The sequence below is a fragment of the Pteropus alecto genome, unplaced genomic scaffold (assembly GCF_000325575.1).
Source record: "Pteropus alecto unplaced genomic scaffold, ASM32557v1 scaffold45, whole genome shotgun sequence".
Classification (NCBI taxonomy): Eukaryota; Metazoa; Chordata; class Mammalia; order Chiroptera; family Pteropodidae; genus Pteropus; species Pteropus alecto.
The window spans coordinates 22,414,628-22,430,115 of NW_006442491.1; the positions used below are offsets into that span (position 1 = coordinate 22,414,628).

The window sequence follows — 15,488 nt, forward strand, 5'->3', positions numbered from 1 at the left end:
GGAAAGTCTGCCAAGGGCCCTGGGGACTCAGCGGGACAAGACCCCGACTGGGGAAACTCTGGCCCTACTCCGTCCCCAGCCCCGAAGCGACTCTGGCTGCTCTCAGGAAAGAGAGCACTCAGCCTCAGATGCGGTGAGTTCATGAGCAAGGCATCTGGCACTGCCAGCCAGGAGGACCATGAGATACGCAGAGGATGATGGGGGACACAGGCCTTGTCTTTGCTGTTAGGGTGCGATTTCAGGCACCAAAAGGAGGAAGATAACACCTAGTTGCAGCCAGGCCCAAATACCAGCTCCATCTGATCCCTGGTGTCTGGGACCCCCAGTAGGGGGTAGTGATGGCTCCAGGGTTAAAGGCCAAGCCTAATTCAGCCTAGAAACTACCTCTGGTCACACAGAGCCCTCAGCTGACACAGGCCAACCATGAGCCTCTTGGGACAGATGTTTCTTTCTTGTGTTCAGGCCTTGAGGACACCAAGGGCTATTTGCCACCCACTGACCCAAGCCTAGCCCAGGGGTCCTGGCTTCCGATTGGACTCTGCCGCACTCATGGGCACTCCACTTTCCTTCTCGGGCCTCAGTTCTCTTAACCTCCTTGCCCTGCTTCCCAAGATTGCTGGGATGGAAAACTGTAATGTTCAGTGCTCTCAGCCATGTCACTGCCCCTTGACAGAAGAGGGTGAGGATGGGGTAGCTGTGGAGGCCGAGGGGCCCAGCCAGGACCAGAGCAGTGGGTGAGCTCCTGGCCACTCCCGTCTCCAGCCATGGCTCCCTCTTCCTGGCCATGGCTGCCCTAGAATGATCATCACAGTGGACTTCTCCTCAGCTGCCGTCTGCGAGTGCCATGAGTCAAAGTTCCTAGAGAACACTGAGCTCAGGGAAGCACTAAACCACAGGATGACGGCACTCCCTGCCAACAGCACCACCCCGCTCAGATCCTGGGTGAGAAGGGCTTTTGTCTGCCCACCCTGGACCATGTGAGAAACACAGAAAGCCAGGTGTGTCGGCTGAGTGGGACATGGCAGCCAGTGTCTCATGACGATAGGCGGCTGTGGCCCTGGGGAAGGGCTGGAGCTGGCCAGGACACAGCTCAGGGCTTAAGATCTCAAAGGCCAAAGCCCAAGAATGACTTGAATAGGATCATGGGATAGAGCTCTGGAGACAGTGCAAGGGGCATTCATAACCATACAATATGGGGTTAAAAAAAAGAAAAAAGAAAAAGAAAAACAGGCAGAGAAAGATTTCTGGAGGCTCAGGACAGATTTCTGGACCAAGGGGCTCAGGACAGAGGAAAGGGGACAGCAGTCCTAGGGCCTCAGCCAGGCCCACTATCCCAGCTGAGGAGCACACGGAACGAGGTCTTCAGGGGCACGGTCCCCACAAACCATGACAACGGTTCAGGAAAAGGGCCCCTTGCTGGGCTCAGTTTCCCCATCTGTACAATGGAGGCAGCAGACTGGCCACTGTTACTCTCATAGTTAAAACATTTACTTGCCTCACTGTGGGCTTTGGTGTAAATCGGATTTACACCAGCCTGACTGTGAAGGAGAGACTTTTAAGTGCTTATTGTCAAAGCAAAAGTGGGGAAACTGTTCCTCAAGGGGGTGTCTCAGGAACTGAGCTGGAGAAGAAAGGACATCCCAGGGGGAGAGACCAAAAAGGAAAGTCTGGGGGCTTCTAGGAAACAGCTAAAGGTCCAGCTTGGCAGGATCACAGATGGCAGGAGGGCCACAGTGTGGGGTACCATGGTCAGCCAGAGAAGGGGCTTCGATGCCAGGCTGAGGGGCCCAGACTTGCTCCGGGTAGTGGCAGAAACCTTTGAGGGCTCCAGGGTAAAGTTACTGGTGCAAGTCTGGGTCTGTATGGGATGGGAGAGACTGGCTAGACTAGGAGGCCAGGTCTAAACAGGGGTGACAAGAAGCTGGGGGTCTCGGCCTGGGGGACCTTTATGCCCCCATAAGCACTGAGGACTGAGAACCAGGAGCAGGACCCAAATCAGGTCTACCACCCACCTAGGGGCTGGTGAAGTGTGGGCAGCTGCGGGGAGGAGAGACTGTCCAGACCACTGGCCTTTCCGAACCTCCAGCAGGGAGCTCAGAAGGGTGGGGAGAGGGGAGGAAGAGGAGGAGAGTCAGGAATGCAGGACCGCTGATCGCTCCTTCCCGCTGGAGGGGAGACAGGGAGCCTCGGAGCCTCCCACACGTCGGCCCACATTGTCACTTGAGAGAGAGAGAGAGATGGACAGTGGGTGAATGCTACTACGGATTAAAGGAGATAAGCACAGAAACGGTTGGCACTGAGCCCAATCCTAAACGTTTTATCCAAAGAGCAAAAACAGCTTACTCTGTACCTGGCACCATTCCAGGGCTTTCGTGGGTACTTCCCTACGCTGGACCCTCCTCATTGTCACTATTCCCAGGTGAGGAAACTCACACAAGAGAGGCAGAGGAAGTTGTCTAAGGGCCTTGTGTCTGCATGAGCTGGGTGGCAGGAGCCCCAAGCCTGGGGGAGGCCTTGAATACCAGGTCCAGGCATTGACAGCTGATCTGGGGTAGACAGGGTCCCCTGGCCCAGGGTCACAGGCTCTCCCTCCACACCCTCTTCCTGCAGGGAAGCCCTACTCGCCTGAAGCCAAGATGTCCAGCAAGCGGGCCAAGGCCAAGACCACCAAGAAGCGGCCACAGCGGGCCACATCCAATGTCTTCGCGATGTTTGACCAGTCCCAGATCCAGGAGTTTAAGGAGGCCTTCAACATGATAGACCAGAACCGAGACGGCTTCATTGACAAGGAGGACTTGCATGACATGCTGGCCTCACTGGGTGAGCAGGGACAGCGGTGTGTGGGGTCTAAGTGGGCCCGGGAAAGGCTGCAGCTGGAGCAGGCTGTGGGGCTGCACGTCACTTAGGGGGCACTTCCTGTGCAGTGACGCATGGGACCCACCCTGCACAGTAGGTGCCATTACTTTCTCCATTTAACAGATAGGGAAACTGAGGCGCGGAGCAGTTTGGTGCTGGATGTGACTGCTTCAGGCAGATGTGTGGATTGGGCTGTCCGGTACCATGTCATTCAAAGGCAGTAATCAGCAACTAAGAAAGTTTGACTGCACAGACTTTCCATTGTACAGACAGGGAAACAGACCTAGAGAGAAAGCCAGAGCACCTCCCCTCCTTCACAGGTCACCCATGCCAGGCTCTCAGAGCTTCTCTGACTCCAGTGACTTCTCCGAATCAGAATCTTAGGGCTGAAAGGCTCAGGAATCTAGTACAGTTCACTACTGCTCAGATAGGGAAACTGAGGCCCAGAGGCCAGGCCTCCAAATCCCACCACCCCAGCTTATGGCCCTGCCCTCACAGCCATCCCCATGTGCTGGCCAGACAACCCCTGTCATGCCCAGTTCCTGGCACCCCTTTCACCCAGGTGGAGCATCTGAGCCAGACATGGGCTGGGGAAGAGGGGCAGCCCCTGGCAGCAGAGGAGGCAGCCTGTGGTGATCAAGCTCTAGGCACTGGGGCCAGACAGGCCTGAGTCAGTCCCTGGCACTGCCCCTCCTAGCTGGGCAGCCCCACTCGGCGCCCATTTCCCTTCCTGTGCAATGGTGATCATGGTCCTCGTGTGTGCCCCCAGGGTGTCTGGCAGAAGAGCTGAAATCAGACACTGCCCCCACCTTGGGCACCAAACTGAGACCTGGTGAGGGGAGGGGCTGTGGGTCCTGACATCACAGCTCCTTCTGGGCCTCAGCAGCGTAAGTGAGGTTCAGAGGAGATGAGCACAAAGACTCCTTCCCATTTATGAGTTAGGACCCTTCACCCAGGACTCTAAACCCCAGAAACGTGATGACAGCCCTGGGCATCTATCCAGAAAAACCCGCACTCTTGTTTGTAGCTCCTGTCAGTGGGTCTACTGATCAGTCACGGCCTTCTGGTTGAGAACGTCACCCTCAGGTCAAAAAGTGAGAACAGCAAATACTAAAATAATAACAAGAAGCAGCTCTGCAGGTATTAAATTTTAAATCTTTGAGATCTTAAATCTCGAAACAATCCTATTGGGTAGATGTGATTATCATTCCCACTTTACAGCAAAGGAAACAGGCTCTGAGAGGTTAAGTAATTTGCCCAAGGTCACACAGCTACTAAGTGGGACAGCTGGGATTTGAACCCAGCCGTTGATTGAGTCCACAGGGCTGTGATGATCCTTATATGCGTCTTACAACCATTGCCTTCTTCATCTTCATAATCCTTTTGAGGCGGGAGGAAGGAATTGATGCATAGAGCTGGGATTCAAACCCCGGCCTGTGTGACACCAAAGCTCACTGATTTAACCACTTTCAAAACTGCCTCGAATCCAGGGCTGCCTGGGTTCAAATGCCGGCTCCACTCCTTACTCACTAAGTGACCTTAGACAAGTTGCCTCACTGCCGTGCATCAGGTTCCACATCTGTGAAGCCAGGGTAAGAATGCTGACCTCACAGGGTGTTGTAAGTTAAATGCAATAAGGCAGGGGAACACCAGACACAATGAGCAGTCAGCAAATGGTGGCTCTTACGCTTGAGAGAGCACTACGATCTCAGATACCCAGGAGGAAACTGGTCAGGGCAGATGGGAGAGCTAGTGGGAGGGAGCAGACAGACAGCTGGCCACCCAGCAAGATGCTCGACCGTTTGACTGTTTACATAACTTCCTATCTCTTGTCTGAGAGGTTCTCACACCAGCCTATGAAGGGAGGGGAAGACAGGGGATGAGGGATGACAACAGGCACGAATGCCTCGCCCACTACAGGAAAGAACCCCACGGATGAGTACCTGGAGGGCATGATGAGCGAGGCCCCGGGGCCCATCAACTTCACCATGTTCCTGACCATGTTTGGGGAGAAGCTGAATGGCACGGACCCTGAGGACGTGATCCGCAACGCCTTCGCCTGCTTTGATGAAGAGGCCTCAGGTCAGCAGCCTCCTGGAGGTCTGGACAGGGCCAGCACTAAGCACCCTACTTAAGGCGTCCCCATGTATACAAGTGGGGCCAGGCCCGGGACTCCAGGGCCTCTGCCCCCATCAGCCAGAACAAATCACCCATCTGCCGGTGACTGGTGCCAGAACTGTGAAAGATGCTGCTTCCTTGTTCTCTCCCCCAAGTGCTAGACCCAAGCAGTCCACATCCACCAAGGCCTCCCACTTCTTGAGTTTATCTGTTGGTCCAACATATTCTGCCTCTGCTTTAGACCTTTCCAGAAGTCAAATCGTTTCAGGCCCTTAAGGCCAACAAAGTACAGAAACTAGCCCCCATCCTCAGATCTTCCAAATGACTTCTGTCCCATAACTAGTTTTTCCCAGGCACAGGCCAGTGATGCTGGCAGTAATTAAGTAGTTTCTCGGGGGCCACAGGCCTAAGTACGCTCAGAACATTTTCCTGACAACCTTCACAGTCCCCTACCAGATTGGCAATATTTTCATCCCTGTTTTCCAGTTCAAATAGGCAGAGAGGGTAAGTAATTCGCCCAAAGTTACAAAGCTAGGAAGAAGTAGGATCGGCATTCAAATCGGCCCTAGAACTCTGGGGTTCATGCTTTTATTAAAGCAGGACACATCCAGCCCCCCCTCCCACACACACACACACACACACACACACACACACAGCCCCAAGCTCCCCACAGAAACACCTCACAGACAGTCCCATACAGAACTCTTCCTTCTGGGGCCCTGGCGAGCTCAGACTGACCGGAGGCTAGGGCTGTGTCCTTTCCTGGCTCCCTCACCCGCCACAAGGTCTTCAAGAACAGGTGGGGGGCTGAGGGATGAGGAATGTTGGCCTGTCCTGGCCCAGTCCAGCCCATCTCACAGACCTTGGCCCCGCCCCCAGGTTTTATCCACGAGGACCATCTTCGGGAGCTGCTCACCACCATGGGCGACCGCTTCACAGACGAGGAAGTGGACGAGATGTACCGTGAGGCACCCATTGATAAGAAAGGCAACTTCAACTACGTGGAGTTCACCCGCATCCTCAAACATGGTGCCAAGGACAAAGACGACTAGCTCCACCCCCTGATCCCCCCAAGCCCAAGCCCCTGTCCCAGTCACCTGCTCCCCACACACGCTGTCTGTACCAGCTCTGTGCCCACGGGACGTTCTAAGGGGACTGTCCCTCTGAGGGGTTAGGGGCTCAGCTCCCAGTGGAAGAAATGGGCCAAGAGAGCACAGTGCCAGGCAAGGGTCACACAGCCAACGTGAGGCAGGTGTGTCCACTGTGACCCTCCAAGAAAGGATCACTTAGGGGGCTGGGCCTGAAGGCACCCAGGGAAGGCCCCACGAAAGCCCAGGCCACAGCTATTGCCTGCCCATCCCAGGGCTGTCCCCACAGGAAGGGCCCTGTGTTCTGCCTTGGGACAGCACTTCACGTGCACCCCATGCAGGGCATGAAAGCCCTTTCCCAACCACTGCCACAAGCACAAGAACCTCACCAGGGCCCCTTCTCAGAGGACAGGATGCCAGACCCCTCCCCTCCAGAAGATGCATGTAGGCTGGAGCTTGTCTCAGGGGAGGCCGAGTGTCTAATAGAAGACTGAGCACTGCTTTGGGTCTGCGTGTCTGTGGTTGGTGAAATAAGGGCTCCCCTAAGCCTCAAATACCCTCCCACCCTCTCCTCCATCCCTAGTGGCTGCCTGGTCCTCTTTCCCCTTCCAGGGTTCGGCCGAGACCAGTCCAGCAGTAAGGAGTGGACAGAGGTGCTGAAGGAGAGGGCAGTGGGGAGGACCCATGGGAATTACCACAGCAAATTCTGGTGGGGGGTTCTGGGCCTCTACAGGGGCAGGGGTCGAGGTTACACAGCCTTCAGGACTAGAGCCTGGATCTCCAGGGTCATGTCGGTGCTCCTGGAGAAAGGCAGGCTTTGGGAACAGTGGGAAGGGCATGTCCCAGTAGGTCAGGAGTGGAGGTAGGAATGAACCAATTTAACAGACTGCTGAGGTCAGCTCCCAGCAGCCCCAGGTGCTCTGGGCTGTGTCATCTACAGCTGGACGGTCAACTCGGCGACATGATCAGCAGTGAAGCGGGCCACAGCTTTTTACATTCCATGTGCACACAAGGTGGGCAGAGCTGGGGTCCCTGTTAATTTGAATGATGGGGACACTGACAACAGTGCCTGGCGCATTAGAGGAACAGAAATATTGGTTGAACAGAGAGCCAAGAGGGGCAGGGACTGCGTGAGGTCACCCAGTGTGTGTACAGCAGAGGAAGGGCGGGAGACCCTCCATGGGGCTCCGGCCAGGACTGGACACATTCTGTCTAATCCCAGGAAAGGTCAGGGAGCAGGTGCTGGACCCAGCTTGGTCCTGCTGCCTTCTCAAGGTTACCCAGAGCCAGTCAGCAACAGCACACAGCAAAGGTCTAAGGTCAGCACCAAGGAAGTGCTAATCACTAAGGGGACCCTGCACCGGCCCAGGAGGCCCTAACCTCCCACAGGCCTCTGCCCCTACCTCAGCGACAGGCCCCTCCCAGCCAGGCCGAGGTCAGAGCCCCCTGAAACTCCTCTTGCTCCATTAGTTATTGATCTCAACTCCAGATAGAGCTGGCTCCAAACAAGGTCCAATCTGGCCCCAAATACTATCCTAGACTCAGTCCGGACCATACCTTTGACCCTGGCCCTAGACTATGGGCCCTGAGCAACCCTCAGCTCAACCCAGCGCTGAGCCTGGTAACCCACTCACTGCAGCCAGCCCTGAGGGAAGCCCAGAGCACTGGCCACGTATATCCAACACCAGGGTCACTGTGGCACCAAAGGCCTTCATGGAAGAAGGCAGGGACATGGTTAGGAACGTTGGTGGAGGGATAAACAAACTGATCAATGAAATCGAGAATCCAAAACACTCGCACATTTGTGAACTTGTTCTATGACAAAGATGTTAGATCAGCGGGGAAAGGAGGAACTCAATAAATGGAGGTGACACGGAAGGGGCTAAAACAAAAAATATCTCTCCATGCCAAGTAACGGTGAGGGAGGGAATGGGGAGCACCCAGAATTCTCACACACTGCAGGGGGTGGGGTGTAAACAGGTACAACCACTTTGGAAAACTTTGGCAGTATCTGCTAAAGCTGAACAGACATCTACCCCAGGACTCAGCAATTCCTCTCCTAGGGTATGTACATACCCAACAGGAATGTGGACGCAAGTTCACCAAAAGACAAGTGCCAAGATGCTCCCAGCAGTGCCACCGTAATAGTCCCATCCTGGAAACAACCCGATCTGCCCACCAACAGAGTAGACGAAGAAACAACAACGAACCACAGCTCCATGCATGAACCTCAGCTCCATGCATCGACGCGGATCGATCTCACAAACAGGTCAAGCAAACTGCAGACACGAGGACACACTTGTATCAGTCAGGATTCGATTAGGGGACAGAAATCACACTGGTCATTTCAACAGATTATGTAATATAAATAATTGCTAATGAGGTATAAAGTTTTAATTAACTCCAAGGGTAAAAAAGAGAACACAAGCAATTTGAAAATATGAGTGGAAGTATAAGAAACGAGAAAATCTGAAGAATGACTCACGTGAAGAAAGTGAAAATAAAATATTTGCAAATCATGTATCTGATGAGACATATATAAATAACTCTCACAAACTCTAAAAAGAGAAATAACCCAATTTAAAAATAGGCAAAAAATATGAATAGACATTTCTCCAAAGAAGATACACAAACAGCCAATAATCAAAGATGCTCAACATCATTTGACATTGAGAAACGGATGGCAATGATAACGAGCGTTGGAGAGGAAGTGGGAAATTAGAACCCTCATACACTGTTGGAGGAAATGCAAAATGGTGCAGCTGTTTTGGAAAATAGTCTGACGGTCCCTCAAGATGTGAAACATAGAGTTCCCACATGTCCCAGCAATTCTACTCCTAGGTATGTACCCAAGAAAATGAAGATACACATCCACACGAAAACTTGTAAAACTATAAATGTTCATAGCAGCATTCAAAATAGCCAAAAAATAGAAGCAACCAGATGTCCATCAGCTGATGAGTGGATAAGTGAATATGGCAGATCCAGGCACTGGAATATTATTCAGCAGCAAAAAGAATGAAGTACTGATTCATCCTAGGACACAGATACACCTCGAAAACATCACGCTGTGTGAAAGAAGTCCGTAACAAAAGACCATATATTGTATGATTCTATTTATATGAAATATCCAAAATAGGCTAATCTATAAAGAATAAGGTAGATGAATGTTGGCCTACAGCTGAAGTAGGGAGGGTGCAGATGGCGAGTGAAATTAGATAATGCTGATGGCTGCGCAAATCTTTAAATATACTAAAATTAACTGAATTGTACACTTTAAATGGGTGAATTTTATGGTATGTACATTATACGTCAGTAAAGCTGTTAAATAGTAACTAGTCAAAAAAACCCTCTCTTTTCATTTTTTTTTCCTCTTCAAAAGCTAGCACATTTAAACTATTAGAACTTCTATTTCTTTCTTTTCTGGAAGTTTCTATATTTTCTTATATTTCTGTAAACCTCATTAGCTCCGATAAACCAATCAAAACAAACTTCCTTAAATTTAAGAGCTGTTTCACTTACTAATTAGCACACTGTGAAGGTGGGAAAATATTTCAGACTCAAAGAGATACACTGGAAACTTTCAGCTTCGGTTCTACAACCTCAGCCATGTGGCAAAGTATATCAAGAAACACAAAAACCCACTGGCCCCTGTCTCAGTGGGCTGTTCTTTCAGTGCGTTCCGACTTCTGCTTTTCTCAACATTTTCCTAATTGATCTGAGCTCACAAATAAGCAAGCAAACTATTAAAAAAAGACTAACATCCGATTCTCTCTCATCTCCCGCTGGATAGAGAACAGATCCCGACTGCCTGATAGAAATCAACAAACAGACTATAAAACCAATTGTCAATCACTGCTGCCAGCAGTGGGAAATAGCTTGGCCAAAAACTAAAACCAAAACTCTGAGTCAGAAAACAGAGGGAAGGAGACAGAGAGGAGGAGGAAGAGAGGGAGAAGGAGAGAAGGAAGAAGAGAGAGGAAGGAGAGACGGAGGGACAGAGGGAAGGAAAGGCAGGAAAGAGGGAATGAGAGGGAAGGGGAGATGGGGAGAGGGGGCAGAGAGAGAGAGATGGAGAGAGACATAGAATGGGGGGAGAAACATAGTCAGTGAAGGTAAAGTTTTATTGATGCTTGAAATTCACACCAGGGACCAGAAAAATGTATGCCTTAAAATCCATGAGATCCCCCCTTCACAGACAACAGTTTGACTGTGGCAGATAAGTCCACTGAGCATCACACTTGGGATGTCTGCCAAAACTCGAAAAGCATAATGTTCGAGAAGTTAGACATGACTCTCAGCCTTTCTACAAAATACCTGACCAGTACTGCTCAAAACTGTCAAATACATCAAAAACAAAGGGACTGCTTTGGAAACAACCTCATAGGTTCCAACACCCTTCACAGTAAATAAACAAACTGTGGTACATTCATCCAATGGAATGCTATCCGTCAACGAAAAGGGACCAACTGCCTGCTGGCACATAATATGAGTATATTAAAAAGGCATTATGCTAAAAGAATGCAGATTCCACAGGCTATATATTCTATGATTCCATTTATATGACAGTCTGGGTATGGCAAAATTATAGAGTAGAAAAACATCTCAGTGACTGCCAGGTGCTAGGAGCCAGAAGAGACAGAGTATAAAATGCTCATGAGGGAACTTTGGCGGGGAAGGGGCGGGGGGATGGAGCTGTTCTATAGTTCGATTGTGGTGGTAATTGTATGACAGTAGATGTTTGCTAAAACTCATTTTTTAAAAAGGGTGAATTTTCACTGTATTAAAATGAAACAAGGACTTAATATTTAAAATATTACAAGAAGTTTGAGACTTTAATGGGCAACGAGCAAAGTATATAGAGGAGATTCACAAAAAGGGAAATGTCAACTATCTAACAAGTACAATATAGCAACCTCTGGTGCTCAGAGAGCAGATTAGAAACGAGAACACTTGAAACTTGTCAGATTGTCAGACATTAGAGAGATGGATAACACCAAACACTGGCAAAAACGGAGAGGAAGGGGAACCTTCACACACGGGGTGATGGGGGACAGATGCCAACACCTATGGCACAGGCCTCCACTGGAGACATAACCCCGAGCAGCTGTGCACAGGTCCCGAAGGGGCAGGACAACATGTTTACTGCGGTGGCACTGACGGTCGCAGGGCGCTGGAGGGAACCTAAGAGGTTGTCGTGAAGAGAATAAATAAGTGAACTGTGATGGATGCACGCTGTGGAATCCCATGCAGCACTGTGATGCAGTGAACTAAACGCTCACCGTGGCTCAATGTTAAAAACGTGTGTGTGGAGGAGGAGGAAACAGAATGAGAGCTATCGCCGACTTAAATGTAATTTTTAAACAAGCACAGGATTTTAAAAGCAGCATAGGATCGGTCAAGGGAATGTTTATAAATTATCTGAGGACCCAAAGAAAACATTTTAGAGGGGATTCGTAGGGGGCGGGGGACTGGACGTGGGGACTGGAAACACATGGATGATGGCAGTGTCACGATGGGGAAAGGGTGGGAGAGGAGGAGGTGGGGGCTGCCTGGAATGGGAAAACCGAGTGAGACTTAAAAGAGTAACTGAAATTAATGGGGTCTTGCCTGATGGATAAATCCCCACAAAGTCAGATGTACGGTGAGTGAGTTCACAATAAGTGACTGAGGTTTATGTGAACTTCAGAAGGAAACCTGGTCATCTTAACTGATGAAGAAGAAAGTCAAAACAGAAGAAGGGACCTTGCCCACAGTCTCGGTGCGTGAGTGTGGGGCAGGGTGAAGACAGAAATGCAGAGACAGATCTAAAAAGCCTTCGAGGCCAGGAGAAAGCATTAGGATTTTCCTCCTCTCTGTCCCAGACCACCAAGGAGTCTTTGAAGGGTTGAAGCAAATCTGGATCAGATTTGCCCAAGAAAGAGCAATGGGGATGCAGGTGAGGGGACTCGCCTAGAAACTGGGTACCAGGTACCAACATGCATCTATCCAGGGCCTGTTATGGGAGGTCTGAGGTGTTAGGGGATTCCAAAGTGTGGGGCGGGGGACAGTTTACCATCCAGCATGGGAGAGAGAGACAATAAACCACGAAATCAACCACTACAAACTAGGTGAAGCGTGATGCAGGAAACAGATAATGTGCGGTGAGGGGGCAACCAGTCCAGAGTGGTCAAGGACAGCCTCGCCGAAGAGGCGACGTTTAAGCTGAAATCAGGGGGTAACAACAAGGGTTAAAAAACTCAAACGCTAAGCGAACGTGAACTTGGCATGAAGTGGAGTGGTTCTAGGACACTGGGAGAGTGTGCACAGGACTATAAATGCTGTGGGAACCACTGGAAGATTTCGATCAGGGACAGACTTTCATTTTTATTGGGCACTTACTATGGGCCACCTGCCAAGCTCTAGGATACTCGCATTTTATTCTTACAAGTCCCCCATAAAGAGGAGCTATTATTAACCCAATTCACACTTAAGGAAAGTGAGGCAAGAAAGTCAAATGACTTACTCAAGTCAAGGTCACACAATTAGTAAGACCCACATTTAATCGCTGTGTATGATACTGCTTAATAAAATAACGGCTCACACTCACTATACTAATTACTATGAGCATTTACTACATGCCAGGCAGTCTGGCTCCAGGGCCTCGCACTTTCCATGTCACTGACCAGGAAAAGGGTCTTTTAAAGAATTCCTCTGGCTATAAAATTATATGGGCAAATCCCTGTGCCTCTCTGGGCCTCAGTGTCCACATATGTAAAACGAAAAAGGTGAACTTATATGACAGAACGTGACAACTAAAGGGAACTTCAGTGTCTCAGTCATGGCCCAGAGAGGGCCAGTGGCAAGCACAAGGTCGCCCAACCAATTTGGAACAAATCCCAGCCTAGTCTGCTTTCCTAATGCCAGCTGCCTCTTGAGGACCTCCAAGGTCCCCCCAGTTCTAAGATGTTAAGATCCCACCTCAAGGGGTCAGCGACCCAGGCCTGTGGAGCCCTTAAAACCTCTGGCTGGCTCTTGGGCACCCAGCCTGGATATTTCTTTTCTTCAAAGCTAGAACTCAAGGTGGCACAGTGGTGGCCACAGGCAGTGACTACAGCAGCAACTAGAAAGGACATGACAGACACTACTCTCCTGCCTACCCATACCCCTACCTGATCCCCACACACATCCAGAGTCACCTTGGGCAAACCACTGACTTCCATTTCCACCACATCTGTCAAATAAAGGAAAACCATCAAACCAGCTTCATCAGTTATTGTGAAGTTTAGAGTTACTTTACATAATCACTTAACATGGGACCTAACTCTAATAAACTCTGAGAAATTACCGGCAACTCTCCCCTGGCTGGAAATTAACGTCCCAGAAAAGGTGAGGTGGACCTTCCCCAGGGCTGGTCTCCCTGCATCCCCAGGACATTTCTGGGAAGCCCACTTTGTGCAAAATCCTGCACCAGCCTTGGGGGGAGGGGGGTGGGGGAGGGGAAGGGGATATTCCAGGACTTTTTCTGTGTTTCAAAATAAATCTGAGGAAAGAAATGTGAATAAATCAAACCTTAAAACAATTCATATATTCTTTGGTCTCAGCAGAAGCGAGATGACGAAGGGAACACCATCATCTGGAAAGCGTGGCAATGACACACACGCGTTATGCCGTTACCGTGGCTCTGTCGCACCTTCGGAAGTCTACCTATGGCAAGGGTGGCTACCCTGCTGAGAGGAAGAGAAATATAACCGGAGTGCCAAGGCTAAAAGACGAACCACCACCAGGACCAGTCGAATGAGGCACCTAAAAATCATACGCGGCAGAGTCCGGCGCAGATTCCGTGAGGGAACAAACCTAAGCCCGAGAGGAGAGCATCCACTTCACCTTAAGGATTCCAACAGTCAGTCACACCAGTAAATACTCCAGTGTTTTAAAAATTCATATAATTCTTCGTATGGCCCCCCACTTTACAAAGGAGTCTTTGAGGGCCCAAGGTCACCTGGAAGAGAAACTGGGGCTCAGACCCACAGTTAAGTTGGGTTAAGTTCAGACACTAGTACCATACTTACTGGCTTATAAGATACACAAGTACATAAGATGCACCCCAATTTTACATAGAAAGTTGTGGGGAAATAATTTTGAGGTCAGAGGCAATACAATGGAGGAGGAATTAAGAGAACAAAATTTGTTGCAATCCTAGTTCCGCCATTTGTTAGCTGCTTGAATTTGAGCATGTTATTTAATGTCTGTGGGGCTCAGCTTCTCATCTACAAATGGGGAAAATTAACAGCCACCTCACAGAGTTGTTATAAGAATTAAGTAAGTCTACGGCCATGCCACCCTGAACAAGCCCGATCCCGTCTGATCTCAGAAGCTAAGCAGGGTCAGGCCTGGTTAGTACTTGGATGGGAGATCACCTAGGAAGACCAGGTGCTATAGGAGTAAAATTAAAAAAAAAATTTAAATAAGTTTATGGTTAAAAAGTATATAAAACAATGCCTGGTACACAGAAAGCGCTACTTTTTAAAAAGCTGTTAGGTAAAATAAAATTTAAAATACACGTATTGAATGTCACCTTAAAGTGGTTTTATAGGAGAGATACACTTTGGTTATCTAAATAGAGTTCGGAAGATTCTAGTAGGAATTCATGAGCTCTAGAAAGGACAAAAATCCAAAAAGCTAAGAGAAAAATGACATCAGTGACCAATGATACATTGTAAGTTAAGATACACTGGATTTGCTGGTAAATGGTGGAAATAGTGATGTAAAAGAACCAGGACCGCATCCAAGTGAATAAAGAGGCACAACGCAAAAATATACTGAAGGAGTTTCTACGTGGTACCCGCAGCAAAAGTGAATGTATCAGCAAAATGTGGTACAAAACTGCAAACCCATCCTTGTGGGGATACTGTGTATGGTCACACTTCCCCACAAGGGGTCACCCAAGGTCACTCAGGGAACTGTGGACAAAGAATTCAATTCCCAGCCCAGTCCGCTTTCCTGGATACCAGAGGCTCTAGGATCTGCAAGGTGCCTCCTGTTCTACGATGCTCAAGGGACGGGAGGGCCCAAGGCCATGGAGCCCTCAAGAAGTCAAATAAAGGGATTCTTCAGCCCGGGGTGCTCAAGAGCCACACTTTGCACCAGCACCTTCCATCCACAGCGTGAGCACATTACAAAGTAACAGAGAAACTGCTAACTGCATTTTTCAGAAAGGGAGAAAGGGAACACAAGTCATATGCTAGCAAGCAGAATATTTTACAAGTGAGTAAACTGAGGCTCGAAAACGCTAAGCAACCTGTCCAGGGACACACTGCTAAGGAACTTCAGAACTGGAATTCACTCCAGGTGGGTCAGACCCTTGTCACTTGGCTACTAATCCCCCACCCTCAGATGGGTCTGAGAGAAGAAACGAACAGGTGAGGAGAGTATACGTAGGAGGGG

General features: G+C 49.7%; 1 protein-coding gene, 1 long non-coding RNA gene and 1 pseudogene across 3 annotated transcripts in view; 2 read left to right on the forward strand and 1 right to left on the reverse strand.

Annotated features, from left to right (window-relative positions):
- Nucleotides 1–6,563, forward strand: part of MYL9 (myosin light chain 9) — a 7,237-nt gene extending 674 nt beyond the window's left edge. The window contains exons 1-4 of one of the 2 annotated variants that reach the window (XM_025039692.1): nt 2,349–2,419; nt 2,611–2,820; nt 4,777–4,938; nt 5,854–6,026. In XM_025039692.1, the coding sequence (XP_024895460.1) occupies nt 2,637–2,820; nt 4,777–4,938; nt 5,854–6,026 (519 nt within the window). In that variant the 5' untranslated portion in view covers nt 2,349–2,419; nt 2,611–2,636. Of the gene's footprint in view, nt 1–2,348; nt 2,420–2,610; nt 2,821–4,776; nt 4,939–5,853 lie in introns of those variants that run through there. The other variant, XM_006921779.3, reaches the window with a different exon arrangement.
- Nucleotides 1–15,488, reverse strand: part of LOC112470941 — a 43,108-nt gene that overhangs the window by 11,671 nt on the left and 15,949 nt on the right. The window lies entirely within an intron of this gene.
- On the forward strand, nt 14,368–14,486 carry LOC112471154 (annotated as a pseudogene).